Source organism: Mus caroli, unplaced genomic scaffold (assembly GCF_978045245.1).
Source record: "Mus caroli unplaced genomic scaffold, Mus_caroli_1 scaffold_18, whole genome shotgun sequence".
In the NCBI taxonomy this organism is placed as follows: Eukaryota; Metazoa; Chordata; class Mammalia; order Rodentia; family Muridae; genus Mus; species Mus caroli.
The window spans coordinates 90,854,011-90,869,069 of NW_028227273.1; the positions used below are offsets into that span (position 1 = coordinate 90,854,011).

At 40.6% G+C, this 15,059-nt stretch overlaps 1 protein-coding gene across 7 annotated transcripts in view; it reads right to left on the minus strand.

Moving 5' to 3' along the window:
- Scaf8 (SR-related CTD associated factor 8) overlaps positions 1-15,059 on the minus strand; it is a 178,982-nt gene that overhangs the window by 107,224 nt on the left and 56,699 nt on the right. For 5 of the 7 annotated variants that reach the window (XR_003835293.2, XM_029471345.2, XM_029471346.2 and 2 more), the window contains 6 exons: positions 11,960-12,094; positions 11,292-11,404; positions 10,651-10,844; positions 4,031-4,131; positions 3,336-3,449; positions 1,452-1,608 (listed from right to left, as the gene is read on the minus strand). Coding sequence is in view for 6 of the 7 variants with exons in the window: in XM_029471345.2 (XP_029327205.1) it covers positions 1,452-1,608; positions 3,336-3,449; positions 4,031-4,131; positions 10,651-10,844; positions 11,292-11,404; positions 11,960-12,094 (814 nt within the window). In the remaining variant the exon portion in view is untranslated. The remainder of the gene's footprint in view (positions 1-1,451; positions 1,609-3,335; positions 3,450-4,030; positions 4,132-10,650; positions 10,845-11,291; positions 11,405-11,959; positions 12,095-15,059) is intronic. The other 2 variants (XM_085833109.1, XM_021186088.2) reach the window with 1 other exon arrangement.

Here is a 15,059-nt window from a genome sequence, read left to right on the forward strand (position 1 = left end):
CCAGGTGATCTCTCTGTTCTAACTATATACTTGCCACTGTAAATAAATGTGAGAGACACAGAGAGACAGAGAGACAGACAGACAGAGAGGGGGGAGAGGGGGAGGAGGAGGCGGAGGGGGAGGAGGAGAAAGAAGAAGAAGGAAGAAGAAGGAAGAAGAAGGAAGGAGAAGAAGGAAGGGGAAGAAGGAAGGAGGAAGGAGGAAGAAGGAAGGAGGAGGAAGAGGAGGAGGAGAAGGAGGAGAAAGGAGAAGGAAGGAGAAGGAAGAGAAGGAAGGAGAAGGAAGAAGGAGGAGGAGGAGGAGGGTGAGGGGGAGAAAGAAGAAGGAAGAAGAAGGAAGAGGAGGAGGAGGAGGAGGAGCAGGAGGAGGAGGAGGAGGAGGAGGAGGAGGAGGAGGAGAAGGAGAAGGAGAAGGAGAAGGAGAAGGAGAAGGAGAAGGAGAAGGAGAAGGAGAAGGAGAAGGAGAAGGAGAAGGAGAAGGAGAAGAAGAAGAAGAAGGGGAAAATGAGTTCTAAAAAATATGTACACAGGCAAGCATGGCTGTGGTCCCACAGAGCTACTTTTTCAGAACAGGCCATTGGTAGGCTCCAGACCAGAACGTAGGCCATGGGAGCCTGTGACACATACGTCAACAATGACTCTGCTTCACTATCTTAACATCAGCTCCTGAAGAATCAACCTGCCATAGCAGAAGTTCAACAACTAAAAGGACTGCCCTAGGAAAACAGCCATAGGGCACAGGAAGCAAACAATAAATTTCAGTGATCTATCTGCTGGTCCTGAGGTTAAAACCAAGGGCCTTGCTTATGCTAAAAACATGGCCTTTACATGAGGACTGTCTCCTGGCAGAAGGCACCATTATCAAGGAGATGTCTTCTTATGATCCTAAGCAGGACAACTACCTGGAAAGCAGGCTACCTTTGATAAGAGAGCTAAGATAAGAAGAAACAAAGAACATACTGTACCTTGCACTAATCCCAAATATTAAGAATTTTCCCTTGTGGTTGTAGCTGTTAATACTGCTATCTTAAAAAAGAGCAGGCCATATGATCATTTGGTTATAGGCAAAATATGAAGTGTTTCAGATGGTATTATACCACAGCAACCGAACCTGCTTGAGAGTGTCTGCCACTCTATAAGAAGCTGCTAGAACCACATTTTCTACTTAATATTTGTGAAATTAAAAATACTTCAAAAAAGCCTCCCTGGTGCAAAGCTTTCTCTTAAAATGTTGTCATAAAAGAAAAAAAATGCTACATGTGCAAGCTTTCATTCAGTACTTTTCTAAACAATTCCTTGACACCTACAGAAACATACAACAATGAATACGCAACATCAGAAAAAGCATCCTTTTTTTTTTCTTCTTGAAGCCAAATGCAGGGAATAAGTCCTGTTCCCTCTGCTTCCCACACACATTTCTTTTCGCCCTTCTGATGTGTGCTGTGCTCTTACCAGCATTTACAGTTTCCTGATCAATCATGCCTCCCTCTGCAAAGCCATCCAAGTCATCTACTTTCACTTTTTCCCAGGGTATATATGTGACACCAAGATCCACATCCCAGAACTGTTTGTATTCTGTCTTTACACCTTTGTTCAAAGCCCAGGCAATCTATCGGTAAAGGAGAGAGGAAAAAAAAGAAGGAAGATCACAGTTATACTATAATAAAAATAAAGTTTGAAATCGTATTGAAACAAATACGGACAAAGCTCACTTTTCCTGAGTACTTGTTTAAACTTGCATTGGGGATTTGCAGTGGAAGATCTGTTTCCACTTCTTACCCAATACTAAATAATTCATTTAAGGAGGTAATACAGGAGGTCTACTTTTTACAATAGAATCTCAATTCCACTGGCAATAACTAGAGTGGTTACCAGAAATTTAATAAAGCCCTGTACACAATGCCAGTGCACATAAGCAAATACTGAGTTTACATACACACAGTCAAGCAATGGTAAAAGATGGGCACACACACTCTATAGAAATAGAGTTCAGAGTTTTAATTTAGGTGCAGAAGCTGACTAAATGCATTCTGTCTGGATCAGTGGTCCTCAACCTTCTTAATGCTACAATCCTTTAACACAGTTCCTCAGGTGGTAACCCCTAACCTTAAAATTATTTTGACTGCTCCACCATAACTGTAGTCTGCTACTGTTATAGATCATAATGTTATAGATCTGTGTTTCCAATGGTCTCAGGTGACCAAAGTGACTGCAACACACAGGTTGAAAACCAGTCCTCTAGAGTCAATCACAGAAGGAACTAGAAAACAATAAATTCTCAATTTAAAGACTAAGAAGAAAAAAATGCTTTCAAATAAACTCTTTAGAAGAAGGCTGGTTTCAATAAGAAAAAAAAAATAATATAAAGCAGGGAGAAAAAGTAAATGAAAGACAAACCTAAATAAAAAAGATCAAACCAAAATGGGGCCTGAGCTGGCACACTTGTATAGATGTGAACTTAAGGAACAATCTCAAATTTTAGCTACTAAGTCAGTGTACTTATTCCTAATTATAACTCAATAATACTGAACTCCCAAGCTAGCTGGAAACATTAGCGATAAGGTTGAGTGTAGAGCTTAGTGTAGGAGCATGTACTTAAGCCGGGCAGTGGTGGCGCACGCCTTTAATCCCAGCACTTGGGAGACAGAGGCAGGTAGATTTCTGAGTTTGAGGCCAGCCTAGTCTAAAGAGTGAATTCCAGGACAGCCAGGGCTACACAGAGAAACCTTGTCTCAAAACCACCACCACCACCACCACCACCTCCTCCTCCTCCTCCTCCTCCTCCTCCTCCTCCTCCACCACCACCAAAAGTGTATACTTAAATTAACATGTTCAAAGTACCCAAGGAGCTGAAGGGGTCTGCAACCCTATAGGTGGAACAACAATATGAACTAACCAGTACCCCCAGAGCTTGTGTCTCTAGCTGCATATGTAGCAGAAGATGGCATAGTCGGACATCAATGGGAAGAGAGGTCCCTTGGTCTTGCAAACTTTATATGCTCCAGTACAGGGGAATGCCAGGGCCAAGAAGTGGGAGTGGGTAGGTAGGGGAGCAGGGTGGGAGGAGGGTATAGGGGACTTTTGGGATAGCATTTGAAATGTAAATGAAGAAAATATCTAATAAAAAATTGAAAATAAATATTTAACATGTTCAAGGTCCCGGATCTGAGCCACATCAAGAAGCAAAGAGGAGGAAATGGATGAAAAGAACTAGGGTATTCTAATGTGTAAACAAGAAAGCTCACATGACCTTGCCTATGAAAAATGTGTAACTGTGACATAAGAGGCTGAAATGTTACTCATCAGTCTACTACAAAGTAAATCACAAAAACTTACCTTAATGACCTTGGAACCAATTTTATAGGATCCTGAACTCAGTTTCTGAAGAGCCCGAAATGAATCTTGTCGATGAACCATGCAGACATATGCACAGCCCCTGGGTGGAATCATCTATGAGACAAAAGTCCTTTCTTTATAGAGAGCAGAAGGATGGAAATTCATTCCTATATTTGCTTCTCATAAAACTGAACATGTTCTATAACTGACCAAACCACCAAATTAATTTTTTTTCTCTAACTCGGTTTACTGATACAATGCACATGCAATCTATTATTCACTTTTAATAAGCCCCATATTCCACTCTGATTCGGCTTCCATTCTAAGCCATAATAAAGGTGAAATGTTGAATACATGTTATTAGTTCCTCGCCAACAGAAACAGAGCTTACTACTGTAACAAAAAACCATTTCTCAGCTGGCAGGTAAAACGAAAGAAAGGGAGGGACAAGACAGGGAGAGGAAAGGGCTCTTGCTAACAAACACTTGGGGTTGAAGAAATTAGGTGCTACACTGCTATAAAACCCCTAGGAATATTTTGCAAATTCAGGAGCATAGCAAACAGAAGACCGAACAAAGTGAACAGATCGTGTCCAGCTGAGAATCACCATGTCTGACACGTCAGACTCAGCGAGGATCACCGGTGAAAGGGAAGAGAGTGAAAGCCCACACTGTCAGTGCTCAAGAGATACTCACATTAATGGATTCAATTTGTCCAAACTCCTCAAAAAGGTTGGTTAAATCTTGCTGTGTAGCCTTCTTGTCCACTTGGCCAACCCAGAGAGTAGTGCTGCATACTGTCAGGACAGAGAAGCAGAGCACTTACACATTATGGACACAGTGGCCTAGAGCATTACTAAGAACAACAGATCAAACTTAGCATTTAGACAACCTGACAGCTACACACAGATAACTGCTACCTTTAAAACTGACTGAGATCTTAGTGTCCATTTACATTTCTACAGACCCAACTTCCTGCAAGTCACCAACTTGCAAGTTGAACCACCTGTCAACACCTCTGTCCAACCACCAGAGAACAGTGGTATATCAGACTGGAAGAAAAGCTTTGAAAGCCTCCCAGCTGATTCTAAAGTACGGTAGTTTTGAAACTATATCATACCTGTTGACCTTCTTAATATCTTTGTGTTGAATGATTCAGTGGATATTTCTCCCTAATACACAGATAAATCTGAAACCTCTATGAGCTTCTCTTCCTTAAGGAAATGATACTTTGCAGAGAGATAGGAAAGGAAATGGATAAATCAGGACACTCCTTAACTTGCTATGGAAGAGCTGAAGATGAACTGAACAGTACTTCTCTGCATGCACACTCATGTGTATGCAGAAGAGCACGGACTTATTGGAAACTCAGCACCACACATGGATGCACATGACCTGAATTCTGTGCTCATGACTGAGCAGCAAATGCTCTTGACCTTCTGCCCTGAAAGCATAAACGTTGGGAGGAGACACTGTACTGTTCGTGCTTCTTTAATACCTTTTACAGTTGACACATTTCCATGGCGCTAATGCACTGCACCTAGGGTTTCGTCCATGTCATTTCCCAGCACTTTAATCCTGACAGCAAAGGTCTAAACAGGCTTTCCTAGGGCTAACTTAACCTGCAGCGTGATCCTTGACAAGATCACTAACAGGAGTCAGAACTCAAACGTCTTTCATACGCAGCTAACACAGACCGTGCTGACTGCTAGCTGCTCTTTACCTGACAGATTTTCACTCTGAGTGATTCTCAACTCACGTTCCACTCATTCTCTATCAAAGTCAGTAACTTTTTAACATTTTACATTAAACCCAAGGACCAGTGAGACTGCTCAGCAGATAAACATTTACTTTGCCAAGACTTACAACCTGAGTTTGAGCCTTGAAGCCTACATGATGGAAGGAGAGAACGGTCTCCTCTAAATTGTCCTCAGACTACATACATGTATCATGGCATACAGAACCATACACATGCTTATATAGGAGACAGACACACAGAGACACACAGGGAGATATACAATTTTGTAAAAATAGATCTTTAATGTAAGAGACCACAAGACTGCTTATCCCAAAGTCTAACATGTCACACAGGCTTAGTCTTTAGCCCATAGTACCACTGAAGAGTGGTGGAACTTTTAAGAACTCAAACGGGGCCTGCTCTTTCAGGGAGCTTACTGTCTCTACAATATCTACCTTGTTCTCCTTTCCAGTCATAATGAACAGTCTAAGGAGCAGGAACATGCAACCTTAATTGAAAATACAGGGCAGAGCCAACCTTATTGACGTCATAGTGACAGAAAGCTGCTCCACTACCATGCAGTGCAATGCCATGTAAAATGCTTCATGAGGCAAGTCCCAGTGATCTGGACGTCACAGCTTTCAAGTTTTATCACCTCACAATAACACCTCCTGCCTCATCACACTATCCTGGAGACTCCAAGAGCTATCTTCCCTATTTTTTACAATGCTGCTCTACAATTTTTTTTCCTAACAAGTTATTTTGATTCTTCTCAGTCCCAAAGAGAGGGAGCACTTGATTCTTGGGGCATTAATCTGTTCATGTCCCTGAAAGCACTGTATTCTACAATCTGTGTCCAGGAGCAGCAGTGAGGAACATAACCACACTTTCAAATGCGTTGAAAGAATAGCAACCAGAGGAAACTGCTTCTGCTTCTGCTTCTGGATGAAGTACTGAAGTCTTGAGGTACTAAATGGAAGATACAGTCATCACTGTGCTTGCTGGACTTTTAACCAGCAATAGAAAATAAATTCATTATAATTTATCCACAAAAGAAAATGAAATTCTGATGCTTGTAGAACACCCATGAGCTAGGGGAACTCATACCACAGGAAACAAGCCAAGACAGACACAAAGCACGGCATGTTCTCAGACTACTAAGTAGAAACTAAAGAGCTGACGCTACAGAAACAGAGAACCTAAGAGAGGGACAGGAGCCTGGAAAAGGCTTTCTTCGCACGGTAAAAGGCTCTAGCAGGAGGAAACTAGCCTGCAGTGCATACACAAATACATGTACACAAGTCTACGTGGGGATATGTTTAAAACTTCAGAAGAGAGATCAGGGGAGCTCAAGGGTGGGTTATGAGAAAGACAACGTGAGTCATGAAAGAAGATAAAAGTGTTTGGTTTCTTTGTTTCAACTCCACCACAGTGTTTCTTACACAAATGATAACTGCATGCATGTAACTTTCTATGTTTACTGCAGTAGGAAGAACCCAGCACCTGCTGATCCTGGGAAGGCAACTAACTGTGGAGGCTGTGGCTTGATTCCTAATGCACTAGCATTACAGCAAAAGGAACTAGACACCACTACTCACTGATACATCTATTGCACTGAGCTGTTTAGAATGTGCTGTGTTTTTTGTATTTTCTGGAGGAAATACCTAAGTATCCACTTTTTCTTTGAAGCAAAACTGTATAAAATTATTCTACCATAGTGTTACTTAACATGTAAACTGCAATGGTGTGTGTAAAATGAACTGCAGTTTGTAACGGGGAATAATGACGTTCTATAGCACTGACTACACCTAAATAATAATTATTTCAGTTTTATATATGTCAACTGCCTAATTTAATCATTACATGATATATGCATGTATAAAAATACCATATGGTACCTTGTAAGTACAAATAATTTATGAGGTGTCAAAAAGAATACATTTGGGGGACTAGAGAGAGGACTCAGCAATTAAGAGCACATGCTATTCTTACAGGAACTCAGTTTTATTTCCTCCCACCCACATGGCAGTTCACAGCTGTCTGTAACTGCAGTTAAAGAGAAGTCAATATCATCTCCACAAGCACCAAGCATGCACGGGGCATACATGTAGACAACACACACACACATATATATAGAAGTAAGTTTTTCTTAAAAAACACACAATTTTTAAAAGAGAAAAATGGATCCCATGCCTGTGACAGCTGGTTTTTCTATCAATTTGACACAAATTCGAAGCATCTGAGTGAGTGAAGGGAACTTCAACTGTGAAATGCCTTTTTAAGATCAGTCTGTAGGCCAGCCTACAGAGCATTTTCTCAAACACTGATTAATGTGGGACAGCCTAGACAAAAAAGTTTTCAACTTGTGGGTCACAATCCCTTTAAAGGCTCTCGAACAACCCTTTCACAGAGCTTGCATATCAGATATTCTACATATCAGATGGTGACACTACAATTCATAACAGCAAAATTACAGTTATGACTTTAAGGGTCCCCACAACATGAGGAACTGTACTAAAGGGCCACAGCCTTCAGAAGGTTGGGGAAGCACTGCTCGAAGCTATGGTGCAAAGAGGGCATTTCTGTACAGTGCCTGTCTGTACAGTGCCTTTATTACCTGAGAGTGACAGCTGGGGTTAACAGAGACCAGAACAGCTATAAGTGAAACCTTTGTTTGGCCGTAATAACTGGTGCTGGTCACCTGGAATTGAGAAATTAAGAAGAGACCAGCAGGAGCTGGAGAAACAGCTTAGGAGTTTAAAGCACCAGCTGCTTTTTCCAGAACCCAGGTTCAACTCCCAGCACCTACAACCATTGATTGGTTCACAACCATTTTTAACACCAGTTCCAGGGGATTAGAAGCACTCTTCTGACTTCCATAGAATTAGGCACAAAAATAGTGCACATACATGCAGGCAAAACACAGATACACGTGAAATAAACAGTTTAAAAAAAAAAAAAACTTTTTTAAAGGGAGAGACCAGCATCACCAAAATAAAATCTTCTGGGAAATGCTTCCTTGGAGCTAGCACACAAAAGCTGTATTTTAGAGCAAGCCAAGACTGTCCCTTGTGGTAGTATCCAAACCTGAGAGTGTAAGAATATAGTAGTTTTGAAGGCATGAAGGGATCATGGAGAGCAGCTAAGTCTTGGCACTGTCTGTCAGGGCTGAATTCCCTGAAGAGGGCCCAGGGGAGGGTATTGGGGAAAGCTCAGCATTTTGGAGATGCCAGCACCATGGGATAATAACCACAAGCAGCGGCAGCAGCAGCAGCAGCAACATGGAGTACAGCCAGGCTGAACATAGGAAACAAGCTGTGTGTGCTGCACAGGGTGGGGCTGGAGGAGACTTCAAGCTCTTTGGAGAATGCCAGACATTGGGCACTGAGCTATTTATACAAGTGAAGTTTAATTTTGCCTTATTCAGAGTTTGACTGTCCCTGGTTCTTCCTTCTTTAAGTAAGAAACTATTTAATTTGTTTCTGATTTTACAGAAGCCCACAGTTGAAACTCTTGGATTTTTAAAAAGACTTAACATTTTAAGCATTTAAATTTGTAAAGACTGTGAGACCACTAACGGTTGTTAAGGTTTTATACTATAAAACTAGTATTGAGATTTTGGGGACATCAAGGGAAGGTTATACATAACAAAAGCAACATGGCAGGAAAGGGTTTATTCTGCTTAACATTCCACATCACTGTCATCATTGAAGGAAGTCAAGACAGGAACCTGAAGGCTGGCTGGAGTTGATAATCGGCCATGGAGGGTGCTAATTACTGGCCTGCTCCTCATGACTTGCTCAGCCTGCTTTCTTACAGAACCCAGGACCCCCAACCTAAAGGTGTCCCTCCCATAGCACTCATTAGTTAAGAAAAGTCCCTATAGGATTGCCCCATCTTATGGAGGCATTTTCTGAGTTGAGGCTCTCCTCTCAGATGGCTCTAGCTTGTGTCAAGTTGTCAGTTTGACTCAAACACATCCTCCCATGTTGCTTTTGGTCATGGTGTTATACTTCAGCAACAATAGGCCTAACTAAGACAATGCTCAACAGCATCACAAACTAGGTGAGAAATGAGTGGACAGATGGTAAATGAATAATTAGCAGCCCTATTAATAAAGGAGAGCATTTGTTATACATTTGTTATACATAACAAATGCAGAGAGATGGAGAGCAGAGAATTGGGGGTGGGGTGGGGGTATCGTCATCTGATTTTTAATTTTGTCAACCAACACTAAAATATTTAAATTTGGCCCCTTAAAATGAGGAGTAAATAGAATTTTCAGAAGTTGCACTAGCTGTTAATGATGGAGAAGGTTCTGGAAAGATACCAAGGTCTACTGAAATTGCAAGAACTTACAAAAAGAACTTACTCAATATGCTCTAGTAATTCCAAAGGAGGGCTTAAATTCACTTTCCAAGAGCCACAGAAAAAGCCTAGGATTTGTGTGATCCCAGTGCAAAAAAGTGCACACACAGATATCTATAACGATTACTCATGCTGAGGTAAACTTACTTGAAGACCCACAGAATATACCACAACTCTCTTTTAGTCTTGGCTCCCAGTCAAGTGTTTCCCTGGTCACCTGGAGTCTATCAGCTCTCCCCAGAAACAATAATGGATTAACCCTAGCAGAACTTGAGAGGAAAATAACTCACTTTGTTGTACTTAACGTGATCCTTACACTAACCAACTCCTGAAGCAAACCCTACCATGACTGAATCTATTCTAAGTACACAAAATAGATTAAAATATAGAGGAAAATGGGTTGTACTGCAGGCATTTCTCTTCCCATACAAAACCCACAAGTTTCTAATTGACTTAACAATTACAGTGAGGCTGGGCTAGAGGGTTAGCTCAGTAGTATACTCAGTACCTAGCAGGAACAGAAACCTTGACTTTAATCACCAACACCACATACACTCAAACGAAAAACAAAATATATATAAGTAAGTATATAAAAATACAGCAAGGAATAGGTATCTATGTGGACCTATTAATCCTACAGATTTGAATATTCATAACTATTCAGCTACTACTGAGAGTCGTCATTGTGTCATGTTACAAATATTAGCCTGCTGTGTTTCAAGGACCCTTGGTCAAGCCATACTTTACAAATTGCATTAAACACTCTACAAATATCTGCTAATCTGCTTTTCTTTCACAAAAACCTGAGTCAAAGCCATTTAATTGCTAACAAGTTCCTCCCTTTTCAGTTTCTTACTCTGAAAATAAAATTGGGTAAGATATTTTTATAGTACAAAGCAAGCTGTTTGTTTGTTCTGTAGAGACTAGAGACCCACCTTAGGTGGTTCCTTGAAAACTGTCCTGGGCTCTCTTGTTGTTGCTGTTGGTTTTGAGGCCATCTTTTGCTGGCCTGGAGCTCACCACAATGGCTACACTAGATAGCCTGGAATCCACCAGTGTCACATTCCTATTACAAGAGTTACACACCTTTCCAGGGTTTCCTGCTGAGGATCTAAGCCAAGCCCCTACATCTCGGCAGCAAGCTCTGCTAGCTAGAGGACTGTTTTCCGACACTGACTCTAGGGAAGTTTAACACAAGTATGCCACTCACCACTTAGTGTTTTCGACCTGACAGGAGGCAAGCCCTTTTTTTGGCGCTCTTTCTCCCTTTCCCTGGCTCTGCGCTCACTGGAGTAGGAGCGTGAGGCTTTTCTCTTTTTCTCTCTTGAGTGGGACCGAGACCGCTTCCTGTGCTTTCGCTTTCGGGACCCAGAGCGTGACCTGGACCTTCGTTTTCTTGGTGACCTACAAAAAAAAATAATTATTTTACTTCTAATGACAGTATTGCCTTTCAATTTGAAATGAATGAAAAAAGGCATTTGTCATATTTAAACACCTCTTAAACTATCCTATATCCTATATACTATAAGTATAATCAACTATGAAACATGTGTTCCACTGCAGTCTGATGCTACAGATGCCCACATTACTAATAGAAGCTAGATGAAGAATTCTAAGTCTGAAAGTTTATCAACTACAACAACTATAATCCAAAAATCACAATCTTGTAACAACAGCTGTTATTGTTACATAAAGTACTCAAAGAACAGACATATGAACAAGGGCTATCTTCTGGTTTTAGTTTTCAATTACTTTTCCTGAGACAATTTTTTTTTTAAATTCTTAAGTATTTCTTTTAATCTTGATGCAAAGAACTAAAGTAAACATTTGTATTAAATATTATTATAGAACCTTGATCGAGATCGTGAATGAGTTCTTGATCTTGAGCGAACAGCCACTTTCTTAGCTTCTGGTTCAAAGGTCTCCTCTTCAACAACATCTTGCCCTTCATCAATATCCATATCCTTGAAAGGCAAAGTTAAGGGCACATAAAAAGTCCAGTTAAGATTTAACATACCAGCCGGGCGTGGTGGCGCACGCCTTTAATCCCAGCACTCGGGAGGCAGAGGCAGGCGGATTTCTGAGTTCGAGGCCAGCCTGGTCTACAAAGTGAGTGCCAGGACAGCCAGGGCTACACAGAGAAACCCTGTCTCGAAAAACCAAAAAAAAAAAAAAAAAAAGATTTAACATACCAGTACAGTTTTGCCTTTACCATACAGCATCAGTGCCTCACAGAGGTGGGAGTATAAAAGACACCCAAGACAAATGACATTTAGGCTACAGTACAGTTACAAGGAACCTTACACAGTTAAAGGACTTTGAACAATTTTGTTTTGTTTAGTTTTTCAAGACAGGGTTTCTCTTTGTAGCTCTGGCTGTCCTAGAACTCATTCTGTAGACCAGGCTGGTCTCAAACTCATGAAAATAGGCTTGTCTCTACCTCCTGCATGCAGGGATTAAAGGTGTGCACCACCATGGCCTGATGGACCTTTATGACTCAGAGAAGCAGTGACTTTTACCTGTTGCTGAATGTCTATGGAATCATCTAAATTTGCTTCAGGTTCCAGAAAATGCTGCTGGCTACTCCCTTGTGAGGGAGAAGCTGAGTGCTCAGACCCAAATGTCCCTTCCTGGCTATCTTGAGGAGTTACCTGCTGAGAACAAACAAATGTCTTGAGACAACATTCTTACAAATGAAACTTGAATACAGCATCACAATTAAATGAACCCCTCCACCCCTTCATATTCACGACAAAGCATTCCTAGAGAAATCCATCTGAAGTTATACTTTAAATGAATCCAAATCTACTTTTAAAAGGAAAAGTCCCATAAAGAAGGTATTATATGTATGTGTATAAAATGGTTAGATGATGTAAGTCTCAAAAACTATTGAGGAGTAATATAGAGATGATACTTAATGATAGCATATTAAATTAACCTACAACTACATGACTAATTAGTATCAATGAAATACTCTAAAGGTCCAATTAAAACTTTATATTCAAAATCTTAAATCACACATTACTCACTTAGAGGCAAAACAATACCCAAAAGTCACTACCAAAATTAGTGATCTAGCAAAACTATTCCCAACTAAGGTCTTCCCAACTATGTTCTCTAAGAATTCATAAACAGTTAGGAAATTCCTTGTGATGGGTTACATTTTAGTACACGTTGAGGAAACAAAGGCAAACAGAGGAATACCAAATGCCTCCATAGTCCCAATACAGTAACAGTGTGTCTATTAGTGATATTCAACTAGCTACTAAGATAGTACTTAGGAAGCTTTGCCCCTGGAGTCATTAGGAGTGGGCATCCTGAATGTGAGAGGGCCACAGAGCACTTGGTTCTGCCTCACTGCATCACACCATCTCTACAAGCTGTCTTCTTATTCAAACACCTTAGAGGAAGAATGCTAATGCAGTCAGAGAATAAATGTGTCAGAGTAACCATGAAGTTGATTAGCCTTAGAAATTTATACCACCTTAGTATATGTATTTCTTTTCCTTTCTTCCTTTCTTCCCTCCCTCCCTTCTTTCTCTTTCTTTTCTTTTCTTTCATGCGTGTACACTGTAGCTGTCTTCAGACACTCCAGAAGAGAGCATCAGATTTTTGTTACAGATGGTTGTGAGCCACCATGTGATTGCTGGGATTTGAACTCAGGACCTTTGGAAGAGCAGTTGGTGCTCTTAACCGCTGAGCCATCTCACCAGCCCGTATGTGTATTTTTCTACAATAAACAGTTTTGTGAATGGTTTATTTCAAGTTCAGAATGTGAGTATTGACAAGATATTTTAGTGGATAAAGGCACCTGTCAGCAGGCCTTAGGACTTGAATTTAACCTCTGAAGCTGTCACCTGAACTCATATGCGCACCACCAAAATTAATGAATCAAAAAATTTAGTCAATACTGTGCTATTTACAAAAGTGAACTTACAATAGCTACAATCTGAATCTACAACTCCATTTAATTCTCCTGCAAATTACCAACATGGTAACACAGTTGGTACCTTGAGTATATCTGGTTATTTTATACACTATTACAATAAGATAATTTTGATGCAAGATTGGGATTTCTATAGTGTTTCAGCCACATTAAACCAGTTGGCATAATAATTTGTTTACAGGGAAATTTAGAGTACGTTACTCTTACAAGTAATATATTTTACAACTAGGAGAAAAAAACAGTATCATAAAATTCAGGGCAGAATGTTAAACAACAATTGTTAAGATCCTTAGGATCTAAGAAAGAAGCAGCTTTGTGTCAAAGTTGACAAATATACATTAAGCAAAAGTCATGGCAGACCAACTGTCTCCTAGATCATGACAGAACCCAAAAGGTATTAAGTATAACCTTTGTTTTCTTTCCCTTAACTTCATAGTAATTGCTGTCTGTCTGTACAAAACACACATGCAGTGCCTAAGGAAGTCAGAAGAGGGCACTGGATCCCGTGGGGCTGGAGTTACAAATGGTTAAGCACAGATGCGGAATTCTAATCTGGATCCTCTGGAAGAGCAGCCAGTATTCTTAATCACTGACCCACCTCTCCAGCCTCCGGTAAGTATGCACTTCCAGATTATATCAAACTCTTTTCACGCAATTCTAGCTGAAATGCTTAAACGGTACAGGAACAACAGAACTCTTGGCCACACATCAGGAAGGTTTTCGATTTTTACTAAATTCTACGGTCTCTGTTTAGCCTTCTTTAGGAACTGGATACCTAAGATATTTAATTTTATGTGTATGGCAAAGACAACTCACATATATACTTTATAATAATTTATTAAAGCAGGAGAGAATGCAAAGAAATAGCATGTTCTAGACCCTAATGATTATGGCCAATTAAAAAAAGCAAAACCAAGCAGGGCATGGTGGCACATGCCTTTAATCCCAGCACTTGGGAGGCAGAGGCAGGCTGATTTCTAAGTTCGAGGCCAGCCTGGTCTACAGAGCAAGTTCCAGGACAGCCAGGGCTACACAAAGAAACCCTGTCTCGAAGGAAAAAAACAAACAAACAAACAAACAAAACACAAAAAGCAGAACCACACTAACTGTACCTGTCAAACCAAAGTACTAAGAAAAATAAAGGAAGCAACCTAACCAACCACACCATCACCCCCATCAGGGCATTATACTGATTTTGGAACAAGAACCTAGAGTGTTCTACTTTCTTTTTTTTTTTTTTCTTTTTTTTTTTGATTTTTAATATTTTTATTACATATTTTCCTCAATTACATTTCCAATGCTATCCCAAAAGTCCCCCATAGCGCCCCCCACTTCCCTACCCACCCATTCCCATTCTTTTGGCCCTGGCATTCCCCTATATTGGGGCATATAAAGTTTGCAAGTCCAATGGGCCTCTCTTTCCATTGATGGCCGACTAGGCCATCCTTCGATACATATGCAGCTAGAGACAAGAGCTCCGGGGTTCTGGTTAGTACATCATGTTGTTCCAACAATAGGGTTGCAGATCCCTTTAGCTCCTTGGGTACTTTCTCTAGCTTCTCCATTGGGAGCCCTGTGATACATCCAATAGCTGACTGTGAACATCCACTCCTGTTTTGGAACAATTTTGGAACAAGAACCTAGAGTGTTCTACTTTCTTTAAAAAAAAACAA